Below are 12,650 nucleotides of genomic sequence, written 5' to 3'. Positions count from 1 at the left end.
AACCAACAATAAAAAAAAAATTAAAAAAAAAATAAAATTGTTTGTTGATATTTGTTCAAAATAATCTGAGTGGGAAAAAGAGGAGAGCATGTGGTTATAGATAAACAAAAAAGACTAATAACTATTAATAATAATTACCTTGGGGTTCAATATTCAAGATCGACTTTTTTAATGAGTTTCAAGTTTTTCACAATTAAGTTTTTTGTTTGTAAAGACAATGTTATCCATTACATTAGTGACCCTGGACAAGTAATCTTATCTCCTTGCCTGAAAGTCTCTGAGGAACATGGAGTCCATGTTCTCTGGACCTCTGAAATTCTATAATTTCCTATATTTATCTCAACAATGTTCAAAATCTTCTGGAGTAGTTTTTATAGATAGATTCAACCCATACAAAAAAAATGAGTCTCAGGGCTTTTAGCTACTTCTGCTTTTTGACCCAAACTACTATTATACTGTGAGCAACTCCCCAATCTTGTTTTCAAATTTTCAAAAGATAAACATTGGTCATTAACAAAAGCATAAAGATATGCTGCTTGAAGTAATATTATAAAGTTCAGTACACAACAAAAGGATGTCCGTGATAATAATTTACTCTAAAACCCTCCAAATTCTTAAGCTAGGACCATTTCACAAAGATGTCTACAGTAAAGATTTTGAGTGGTTGAACCTGTTTTAACTCATAACAGCAAGCAAACTATGTTCATTTGTTATATCCTAATATTATACGCTTACATTCAAATTCAGCAATTATTCTGACACATGAGACACTTGGACATGTCTGCTCCCAGGTATAAAAAAAAAATCAGCTCACTGGTATTATTTGAAGCACTTGAATACGCATGAGACGTATAGTGTTCTTACCTCTCTGGCTGTGTGGTTCCCCAGGACTGCAGCACCAAATTTGCCCTGCTTTACATACTGACCATTTGTGCTATTGAAGTAAAAAAAAAAAAGAGAGAGAGAGATATTAATACTCTTCTGAACTATACAGAACCAACTTTCACTCAGTCATCTAAAAGGGGGAGTCTAGTCATTCAGCCTTTAGGAAGGGACAGAGGTGGGCAGTTTATAATTTAAAGCCCTAACATAACTTCTTTATTCTTTAAATATCTATTATTCATGATATCTCAGTGCAGTGGCTTTCTCTGAGAACTTGAAAAGGCAGTTATTGGTTAGGAGCATTTCTTAAAGACAAGAGATGAAATAATGGCTCTGTATGTTTTATGGTCAGAAATCTCCAACTGAAATGTTAAAAGTGTTACTGATACTTAGTCTGTGGAAGGGCTGAGTAAGTAGTTTGCAAAGAATAGAGGCTTTCTGAGAAAAGACAGCAGCTTAATCGCAGTCCCCTCTCTTCCACCAAACTTAAGAGAACTTCCCTTCTCGGCTACTTACTATCGATATGCATGGACTGCTGTTGCAACCAGTACTGTGGAAGTGCCCGCTGTGGTTGGTGCTGTTTTTGGTGTTGCCTGATTTCCTGAAGATGAACAAAACGAAGTTGTCAATCATTTCTTGCTTGAAACTGATTTTAACCATTAAACTAGCTTTAAAATTCTTCTTTATACCCAGTTAGTGTTATAATGCATTCATATCCTCATCTGATCCACAAGATAATCCCATGACGCAGTCTCGGAGTGAGGCAAAAGGCTGTAAGCATTCAAGTGCCTTCCACAAAGACAGCAACAAGCCTTGGAGTAGAACTCATGACTCCAACTCCCAAGCCACAAACCACAAATAAGTCTTTGAGCTGCACAGAAGCACTGTCTAGCAAGCATGGTCCTATTGCCTCTACTTGATTTTCTCCATCAAATATTTTGACAGCTATGATATATAAAAATAGATATTTCTCAGGTTTTGGATGTAGCTTAGTGGTGGAGTACTTGCCTAGCATATACAGTACCCTGGGTTCAATCCCCAGTAACACAAAAATAATAAATTAATTTTTAAAAAAAAAACTAAGTTGTTTCCCTTTTTCTTCCTTCTGGGGTAGGAAATTTGAGGTGATTTTAATCATACCCATTACTTAACTTCACAAAGTGCTATAGAGTAACACTTATGTTCTAAAATTGGAAATTGTGGCTGGGGATGCAGCTCAGTGGTAGAGCCAGTGCTTAGCATGAACCATGCCCTGGGTTTAAACCACATAACTAAAGAGTTGGTGTCAGTCAGAAAATTTCTCAGTGTATGGGGAAAACCCTGCACACAATTAGCGTCATAGACAGATGCTGTGAGTAGAAAGTACAGAGTAAAGAAAACAAAGTAGTTTGTTCCTTCCATTTACATGGGCCATACATATGGGATCTATTGCCACAACTCCACTCTAAACACCCTGATAAATATCTTCAGTGCCAGCACTGTACTTAACATGTAAAAGGTACTCAATACTTTCTTTAATCTTCATTCAACAAGTATTTCATTCAATGTCCCTAACCATCTGCTCTACTTAGGATTATTACTATCAATCCCTTACTCCTACTTGGGTTCTTATACAAAGACAGCAAAGTGTAAAGGAAGGAATAAAAGCTACTGAGTTAGTTAGATCAGGGTTCAAATTTCAACTCTTGTCACTTACTAAGTACTGACCTTGATCAAATTCCTAAACTTCTCTGAGCCTCTATAATCTGGTTATGTCACCTACTTCACAGAATCGCTGCAAGAATGAAATAAGACAACCTATGTAAGCACCTGAGGCCAGACACATAACAGACATCTTAGAAATATTAGTCCCCAGTTCTCTCCTTTCGTCCAGCAGATGTGCATTCAACAAATGCTTCCTGTGTCCATCCTGATAAAAGAATAGGACTTACTGCAATGCTTGTCACGATCTAGTTAGGAAAAATTCAGTCAGCACACAGCTAACCCACTCAAGTGCAAGAAGTGTTAAGCAGTTCTTCTTTCTCACTGAAACACTGAATAGTGCCTACTAGAGTGCCTTGGGCAGTTTTGGAGGGCGGCATGCACATGGGGTAGTGTGCATATGGGACAGAAGAGCTTGCCACTGACCTTTTCCACTAGTTCCCAACAAAGAGCACACTATCAAGCCACTGGAACTCAGGATCCCAGAGTTTAAAGATGCATCCATCAGTAGAGTGGCTTAGCCAGAAGGTCAAGGCTGAACCACCAGGCATGTGGCTTTTGCAAGGCTGCTTATGACTCTAACCTGTTAAGGCACAATGAAAATGCCTCTTAACTTACCTATTGCTGCTGTTCCCGGGCCTTTCTTAGGCTGCTTTGGAGCTGTATACTGGAAGAATTCATTTCCATGGCCAGCAGCAACCTGATCCAGTCCAAAAAGAGAGGCCAGTCTGGCACTGTTAGTAGAAAATAAAAATGAAATTTCATTTGACATATCCCAAACTTGGAGTCATTATAAAAGCTGCTCACCTCCAACCTGAACAAATACCTCCCCACCATTCAATATTGGAAGTTGCAGCTGTAATCAAGTGTAATTGTACTCTGAAAACATCAGCTGACCCTGTCTATCCATAAGACTTGGGTTTGTTTCTTCTTCTTGTGCCCCAGTTTCTCCATCTAAAAACTGAAATTAGTCCAGTTGCTGTGTTTATTTGAACTGTAAATTCTTGCTCAAGCAAAAAAACATAATTTCTTGTCACTCTACTAATTACTCCCTCTCCTCTTTTTGCTAGTTTAAACTGTAATACAAACTCACCAGCAGACATAATCTCTCCTATCATTCCATCTAGCATGGAGGACCATTCTTTGTTCATCTCTTTCAGGTATCTTATGTCTCCAATTTCTACTGAAACAGGTCTTACTGAGGTCACTCACTGACAGCCTCTAATTATCAAATGCAGTTTATCAGTGCTTATCTTATTTGACCTCCTGCTACCTTTTTATACAGTCCACTAATTTGTTCTATAAATCTCTTCCCATCACTTCTTTGGAGATACCTACAGGAATGGAAGGAAGGACAGGTCCTAATAAGACATCAATAAATGCTAATGGGATCCCTCTCTTGTTTTCTTCCCATAGCTCTGACTCTCATTTAAATTTCTTGCCTCCTTTCCTTTGTCTGTTCTTTAAATGTCCATGTCCCCAAGGTTTTAAACTCTCTCCCTTGGCAATCTCTTTTATTTACCTTGGTATCAAAGACTATCCTAATGCTGATAAGCTCAAATCTATATCCCCAGTCCAGAATTTGCTCTTGAGTATTGGAAAACACAGATATACCACAGGCAACCCAGACACAAGTCCAGCCCAGAGCTCATGTCCTCCCATCTCCATTTGCCCCCAAAAACCTATTCTTCCTCTTGGGCCCCAAGACCACTGTGGGTTCAATGATTCACTAGGACTCACTTGACTTGGCATATAGCTCAACTCATGACTAATATCTATACATTGAAAGGATACAGAGTGGCCAGGCATGGTAGCACATGCCTGTAATCTCAATGACTCTGGAGGCTGAGATAGAAGGATCACAAATGTGAAGCCAGCCTCAGCCACTTAGCAAGGCCCTAAACAACTTAGTGAGAGCCTGTCTCAAAAAATAAATAGAGCTGGGGACTTAGTTCAGTGGTAAAGTACCCCTGATCCCCAGCACCAAAAAAAAAAAAAAAAAAAAAAAAGAGAAATCAGAAAAGGTAAAAGGTACAGGTGTTGAAGTCCAGAGGAAATCTGGCACAAGCTTCTAAAAGTCTTCCCTCGGTAAGTGAAGTGACACAAGACTTAACTCCAGCAATGAGTTACAACAACGGTGTAAAGGATGATCTATAAAGGAAGCTTATTACAGACTCAATGCCCAAGATTTTTATTGGGGTCAAATCATACAGACAACCTCTGCCTATCATGTTCCAAAACTTCAGATTCACAGAAGGAAAAGTACAAAAGTTTAGGCACCGTGAGACACTCTTACCACTTTATTAACACTTCATATCAGTGTGAGGAATTGTTACCACTAAATTCCCAGATACCAGACAAGTACCAACTTTGTAAGCAGGACTTTCTAAGTATTATAGTCTCTGGCCTGGTATGTTAACTCTTTTCTGTAAACATCCCCAACCAAAATGAAAACCTGAACATAATCTTTGATTTTTTTGGCCCAATGGTCATGGTCATGCCCAATCTCCAACTCCATTTGATTTTATTTCCCAAATGCTTCTTAAAGCCATTCACTGTTCCCCATCCTCACTGCCACTTTTCTATTCAGGCCAACATCACAGGTAGCTAGCTTCATTTTCTGCAACACTTCCTGAGTCACCTCTCTGCCTTGGTTCTATCTGCTTCTTATCCATTATCACCACTGCACCCACAATGATCTTTCTAAAAACCAAATTTGACCAAGTCTCCTTTCTCCTGAAAACCCTCAATGACACCTCAATATTACCAAGATAAAACCCAAACTCCACAAGACAGTTTTACAAGGCCATTAAGGCCTCACCTCTCCTTATTTCTCAGCTTCCCACCTGATCATTTCTTATCTCCACCTGTGTGCTATACCTACCCCAAGAAACTTTTAGTTTCTCAATATGAAACAAAATATATTTTGAGTGGTACTGGGATCACACCCAGAACCTCACAAATGCTAGGTAAGCATTGTACCACTAAGCCAAACCCCCAAGGCAAGATTTTTTTAATCTCCAGCCTTTGGACATGGTGATCTCTCTATGTAACTTTCTTCCTGTTCCTCTTTCCCCCTGGAAGATGCCCCTTATCTAGGTTAGATGATCCTCCTGGAAGCTCCCATAATTCTCTATACTTCATTCATGCCAGAAATACATATCAGGCTGGGGATGTAGTTCAGCAGTAGAGCATCTGCACCACAAAGCGAGGGAGAGAGGAGGGAGGGAGGGAGAGAGAAAGAAAGACTAAGAGAGAGAGAGAGAGAGAGAGAGAGAGAGAGAGAGAGAGAGAGAGAGAGAGAGAATGAATGGTGATACACATTTGTAACCCTAACAACTCAGGAGGCTGAGACATAAGGATTGCAAGTTCAAGGCCAGCCTCAGCAACTTAGTGAGGCTCTACGCAACTTAGCAAGACCTTGCCTCAAAAAAAAAAAAAAAAAAAAAAAAACTTTTCAAGTTATTTCAGGAAATAGAAAAAGAGGGAGCTCTTCCAAATTCATTCTATGAGGCCAACATCACCCTGATCCCGAAACCAGACAAAGACACCTCAAAGAAAGAAAACTACAGACCAATATCTCTAATGAACCTAGATGCAAAAATCCTCAATAAAATTCTGGCGAATCGAATACAAAAACACATCAAAAAAATTGTGCACCATGATCAAGTAGGATTCATCCCTGGGATGCAAGGATGGTTCAATATACGGAAATCAATAAATGTTATTCACCACATCAATAGACTTAAAGATAAGAACCATATGATCATCTCGATAGACGCAGAGAAAGCATTCGACAAAGTACAGCATCCCTTTATGTTCAAAACATTAGAAAAACTAGGGATAACAGGAACTTACCTTGACACTGTAAAAGCTATCTATGCTAAGCCTCAGGCTAGCATCATTCTGAATGGACAAAAGTTAAAGGCATTCCCTCTAAAATCTGGAACAAGACAGGGATGCCCTCTATCACCACTTCTATTCAATATAGTTCTCGAAACACTGGCCAGAGCAATTAGACAAACAAAAGAAATTAAAGGCATAAAAATAGGAAAAGAAGAACTTAAATTATCACTATTTGCAGATGACATAATTCTATACCTAGAAGACCCAAAAGGATCTACAAAGAAACTACTAGAACTAATAAATGAATTCAGCAAAGTGGCAGGATATAAAATCAACACGCATAAATCAGTATATCAGCGACAAAACTTCTGAAACGGAAATGAGGAAAAACACTCCATTCACAATATCCTCAAAAAAAATAAAATACTTGGGAATCAACCTAACAAAAGAGGTGAAAGATTTATACAATGAAAACTACAGAACCCTAAAGAGAGAAGTAGAAGAAGATCTTAGAAGATGGAAAAATGTACCCTGTTCATGGATAGGCAGAACTAACATCATCAAAATGGCGATATTACCAAAAGTTCTCTATAGGTTTAATGCAATGCCAATCAAAATCCCAACGGCATTTCTTGTAGAAATAGATAAAACAATCATGAAATTCATATGGAAAAATAAAAGACCCAGAATAGCAAAAGCAATTCTAAACAGGAAGTGTGAATCAGGCGGTATAGCGATACCAGATTTCAAACTATATTACAGAGCAATAGTGACAAAAACAGCATGGTACTGGTACCAAAACAGGCGGGTGGACCAATGGTATAGAATAGAGGACACAGAGACTAATCCACAAAGTTACAACTATCTTATATTTGATAAAGGGGCTAAAAGCATGCAATGGAGGAAGGATAGCATCTTCAACAAATGGTGTTGGGAAAACTGGAAATCCATATGCAACAAAATGAAACTGAATCCCTTTCTCTCGCCATGCACAAAAGTTAACTCAAAATGGATCAAGGAGCTTGATATCAAATCAGAGACTCTGCGTCTGATAGAAGAAAAAGTTGGCTCCGATCTACAGATTGTGGGGTCGGGCTCCAAATTCCTTAATAGGACACCCATAGCACAAGAGTTAATAACAAGAATCAACAAATGGGACTTACTCAAACTTAAAAGTTTTTTCTCAGCAAGAGAAACAATAAGAGAGGTAAATAGGGAGCCTACATCCTGGGAACAAATTTTTACTCCTCACACTTCAGATAGAGCCCTAATATCCAGAGTATACAAAGAACTCAAAAAATTAGACAATAAGATAACAAATAACCCAATCAACAAATGGGCCAAGGACCTGAACAGACACTTCTCAGAGGAGGATATACAATCAATCAACAAGTACATGAAAAAATGCTCACCATCTCTAGCAGTCAGAGAAATGCAAATCAAAACCACCCTAAGATACCATCTCACTCCAGTAAGATTGGCAGCCACTATGAAGTCAAACAACAACAAGTGCTGGAGAGGATGTGGAGAAAAGGGTACACTTGTACATTGCTGGTGGGACTGCAAATTGGTGCGGCCAATTTGGAAAGCAGTTTGGAGATTCCTGGGAAAGATGGGAATGGAACCACCATTTGACCCTGCTATTGCCCTTCTCAGACTATTCCCTGAAGACCTTGAAAGAGCATGCTACAGGGATACTGCCACATCGATGTTCACAGCAGCACAATTCACAATAGCTAGACTGTGGAACCAACCCAGATGCCCTTCAATAGATGAATGGATAAAAAAAATGTGGCATCTATACACAATGGAGTACTATGCAGCAATAAAAAATGACAAAATCATAGAATTTGCAGGGAAATGGATGGCACTAGAGCAGATTATGCTTAGTGAAGCTAGCCAATCCCTAAAAAACAAATACCAAATGTCTTCTTTGATATAATGAGAGCAACTATGAACAGAGCAGGGAGGAAGAGCAGGAAGAAAAGATTAACATTAAACAGAGACATGAGATGGGAGGGAAAGGGAGAGAAAAGGGAAATTGCATGGAAATGAAGGGAGACCCTCATTGCTATACAAAATTACATATAAGAGGTTGTGAGGGGAATGGGAAAGTAAACAAGGAGAGAAATGAATTACAGTAGATGGGGTAGAGAGAGAAGATGGGAGGGGAGGGGAGGGGGGATAGTAGGGGATAGGAAAGGTAGCAGAATACAACAATTACTAATAGGGCATTATGTAAAATTGTGGATGTGTAACTGACGTGATTCTGCAATCTGCATTTGGGGTAAAATTGGGGGTTCATAACCCACTTCAATCTAATGTATGAAATATGATATGTCAAGAGCTTTGTAATGTTGTGAACAACCAATAAAAAAAATTTAAAAAAAAAGAATGCAAGAGAGAGGTCCCTGAAGATCCCCTAAATCCCCATGAAAGAGCTGGTTTTGAGCATCTGACAGAGGGGATTATTAAAAAAAAAAAAAAAAGTAAAGCATCCCTGGCTTCAATCCCCAGTACAGAAAGAAAGAAAGAAAGAAAGAGAAATGTATGTCAGACATCATGCCAAGTGCTAGGAATACATCGGTGAGCAAAACTGGATTTTTTTTTAAAACTCACCTTTCTATTTTATATAATCTTCATTGAAAACTGGATTCTGTTTTCAAGGAGTTTATGGTCTAATTAGTAAATGAGACATTATATGATATATGATTGCAAATTATGAGATACATAACAGGGGCAGCTGTTGTATGGCATTGTACTCCACAGGGATTAATAAAAGTTATTCAATCATTTCTCATATGACATGGTAATTGATTATTTATTATAATTTCCACTTGACACCATATTTTGCCCAGGGTCTGGTATATATTCTTAATAAATGCTGTTATTTGAAATGTGTCCCTCAAAAAGCATGTGCTCCACCCTCATGAACTGATTTACACTGAATTATAAAAAGGGCTTGAGGCTATAGGTTTACAGCAAGAAGGCTTTAGACAGATGCTGGCACCTTGATATTGGGGGACTTCCCAGTCCCCAGAACTGTGAGAAACTAATTTCTATTCTTTATAAATTTGTCTGTTCTAACAACACAAAATAAACTAGACTTCTTTGTGATCCTCCTGCCTTCACCTCCTGAGGAACAAACTGGGGTTACAGGTATGTACCATCATGCCTGGCTTTTTTGTTTTGTTGTGTTTTACAATTTATATGTATACATAGCCCATACCATTTGCAAAATAAATTCAATATGACTTAAAACTATAATCTTGTTTTGTCGAAGAATCTATTGTAAGTTTCCTGTAAATGAAGTAAAAAATTCTTACAATAAAGACTAAGAGGTTAAAGATTGCAATGTAATTGGGGAAGAGCAGTGCTAGCCTGAATACAATATCAACAAATGCTAGTGAAATTTAAAAGAAACCAAGATTATCTCCATTTAGCCAGGACAATCTAGAGCAGATTTCCTAGAGGAAGATTCTGGGAGAGTTGAGAAACACCTTTAATATAGTAAAAAGTTTACCAAGCTTAGAATCTAGTTAAGATATAATTGCATATGCACATTAATAAGAAAAAGAATGCCTTTGTTAGCTTCAGCAAAATATGGGTATTAGGTTTGCTATTTTAATTTTGCAAGTATCTTCTTTTTCAAAGGCAAGACAGATGTGTCATAGGTAAACTGTGTTTCCATAAATATCTTAAAAGCCAGTCAAATGATGATTGTAAAATCAATATAAAGGCCAAGTCAAACTAATTAGCTTACAGATTAATTCCATTTACTATTACTATTTTAAAAATGGACTATATATATTCTTAGGAAGATAGTTTCTGAGACTCACTATATTTTTCTACTTGTAAGATGTTCTAAAGTGTACACAATCTACCTGACCATGTTAGAAAGAATGGGCTTGCTAATTCTAGACTTGATTATCTATGTTAATAATTGATAAAAAAGTCAATATGGTGTTATTTTAAAAATAAAATTTAGCCAGTGCTTTAGTTGCCAAGGTCCTTACCTCACCTTAGTTTCATATTTGTTTGCTATTCTCTTTAAAACAAAAATACATCATTTATGCTATATCAATATTTTAATAACAGGGATTCTTTTTGTTAGTAAAGTACTTCTTTCATGAATTGTGACATCAAACATCTACTTATACAATAACGATAATGAACATGGGCAGATCTGGTGAAATACACCTGCCTGATTTCAAGCCAGGCTCCATTAATAACAGTGCCACCTTAGGCAACTTACCTTTCTGAGCTGTTCCCATCTGTAAAATGGGTATAACTGTTAAAACTACCTCATAGGCAATAATGACTAAATATGATAATGTGTGTTTATGTATTCTTTGGTACAGTACCTGGCACTAAATAAACACACAATGTTTTATATACTTGTGAACACATCCTTCTACCTCAAAATGCCAATTCAATCAGATATTATCATACAGAAGAGAGAAGGCTTGATTGATGCACAAATCTCTAAGTAAAAATTGACATTAGCATAAATACAAAACAATAGAACTAGGAAAAATCTCAAAGGATCATCTGAGGCAAACCTCATTATTTAATAAATTAGGGTATGCAGGGACAAGAATGGTGACTTGACTTAAGTCACATTCCTAAAAGGAATGATTTATCATTACTAATGCTAATCAGATTTGCCTACACATACCTCTAATAAAATATAAAACAAATATATTCGTAACTGGTCCCTTAAAGATGCTTTGAAAAAAGCTAGGTATGGGGTGGCTCATGCCTATAATTCCAGCTACTCGGGAGGCTGAGACAGGAGGATCACTTGAGCCCAGAGGTTTCAGCTGGGGCAACATAGTGAGCCCCTATCTCAAAAACAAAACAAAAACAGCTTTGTGATTATTATTCTACATTGATTTTACTCTACTACTAAAATGAAATTTCTTAGGGGTAGGAACTGCATCTTATTCCCAATTACATTAGCTGAACCAACTATTATTCAATTAATAGGCAGTCACACATACTTCCTTATTTTCAAAGTCATAGTGGTGGAGAAAGGGCTTACCAAAAAAAAAAAAATCTCCTGATTACTCTTTCTAGCTTAACCGTGTACTTTAAGAGGCCCAGAAACTTAAAAAAGAGATTATCAGTCATCTAGATGGTCATCCTTGGCACTAATATTCCTACTTCTAATAGGTTTGAATGTCCTAAGTAGGATCAAGTCAGAGAGTTAAGTAAATAGACCTGAAACTTAAATGAACAAGTATATTTGCAGTAAATCAGTTATAAAAAGGGAACTGAAAAGCAGTGTTCATTGTCATATGTTCTACTTCCTTACAGAAACTAAAGGAGGAATAGCTAAATCAGAGAATGCTGATGAACCTTTCCCTAGTCTCAAATTTTTTCTCTTCTTTTTGATACTGGGGAAGGAACCCAGAGGTACTCTATGATAGAGCTACGTTCCCAGCCTTTTTATCTTTTATTTTAAGACAGTCTTGCTAAGTTACTTAGGGTCTTGCTAAGTTAGTCTAGAACTTGTGATCCTCCTGCCTCAACCTCCCAAGTCACTGGTAGGTGTGTGCCACCATGCCCAGCCCTATTCTCAATCTTAAATTTTATTTTATTTTCCTGGTTGTTGCTGGGAACAAAAATAAATTATCAGATTAACTTTCTTAATAAGTTTCTTATCATTAAGAAATGCTGATATATGTGTCTAGGAGCACAATCATGTGCCTAGAATTGAGTGTCTCAGGTTCTTGATAAGCCTATACAGGAAAGCAGAATAGTCAAATCACCAAGAACTTATCTTGGGCCAGGAATCCAGAAAAGGGCATATGACCATCATGTCTACTCTTGTAATTTTCAATCAGCAGTGGACTGCTTGACTCATGAGAGCTGGGAGTATAAACATTCCTTTGCAGACTTTTCCAGATACTTTTGCATAGTGGAGAATGTGAATTTAAAGTATGCTTTGAAAATGTCTAATATACAGCCACACACAAACTAGGTTTGTATAAAAATATATTAATTCAAAAGGCTAACTACACAACCAACAGCAGCAGGGAAACTGGACTGCATGGTGATTTTAGTGAATGTTCTGAGTCAGATAGGGAAGAAAGGAACCAAAGCACAATTTAAAGTAACTGAGCATCTGAAATTACTCAAAATGGAATTAAGTGGATGCAGGCCATCTAAAATGACAGCAGGGTTAAAACAAAGTAGTGAGTCAAAAAAAAAAAAAA

At 37.5% G+C, this 12,650-nt stretch overlaps 1 protein-coding gene across 5 annotated transcripts in view; it reads right to left on the bottom strand.

Moving 5' to 3' along the window:
• FKBP15 (FKBP prolyl isomerase family member 15) overlaps positions 1-12,650 on the bottom strand; it is a 62,485-nt gene that overhangs the window by 48,522 nt on the left and 1,313 nt on the right. For all 5 annotated transcript variants that reach the window (XM_081279588.1, XM_081279591.1, XM_081279590.1 and 2 more), the window contains exons 2-4: positions 3,202-3,317; positions 1,399-1,483; positions 865-934 (exon numbers count right to left, since the gene is read on the bottom strand). In XM_081279588.1, coding sequence (XP_081135714.1) covers positions 865-934; positions 1,399-1,483; positions 3,202-3,317 — 271 coding nt within the window. The remainder of the gene's footprint in view (positions 1-864; positions 935-1,398; positions 1,484-3,201; positions 3,318-12,650) is intronic.

The sequence above is a fragment of the Spermophilus citellus genome, assembly GCF_964194105.1.
Source record: "Spermophilus citellus genome assembly, chromosome: 2".
NCBI lineage: Eukaryota > Metazoa > Chordata > Mammalia > Rodentia > Sciuridae > Spermophilus > Spermophilus citellus.
This window is presented reverse-complemented; position numbering and strand designations above follow the sequence as displayed.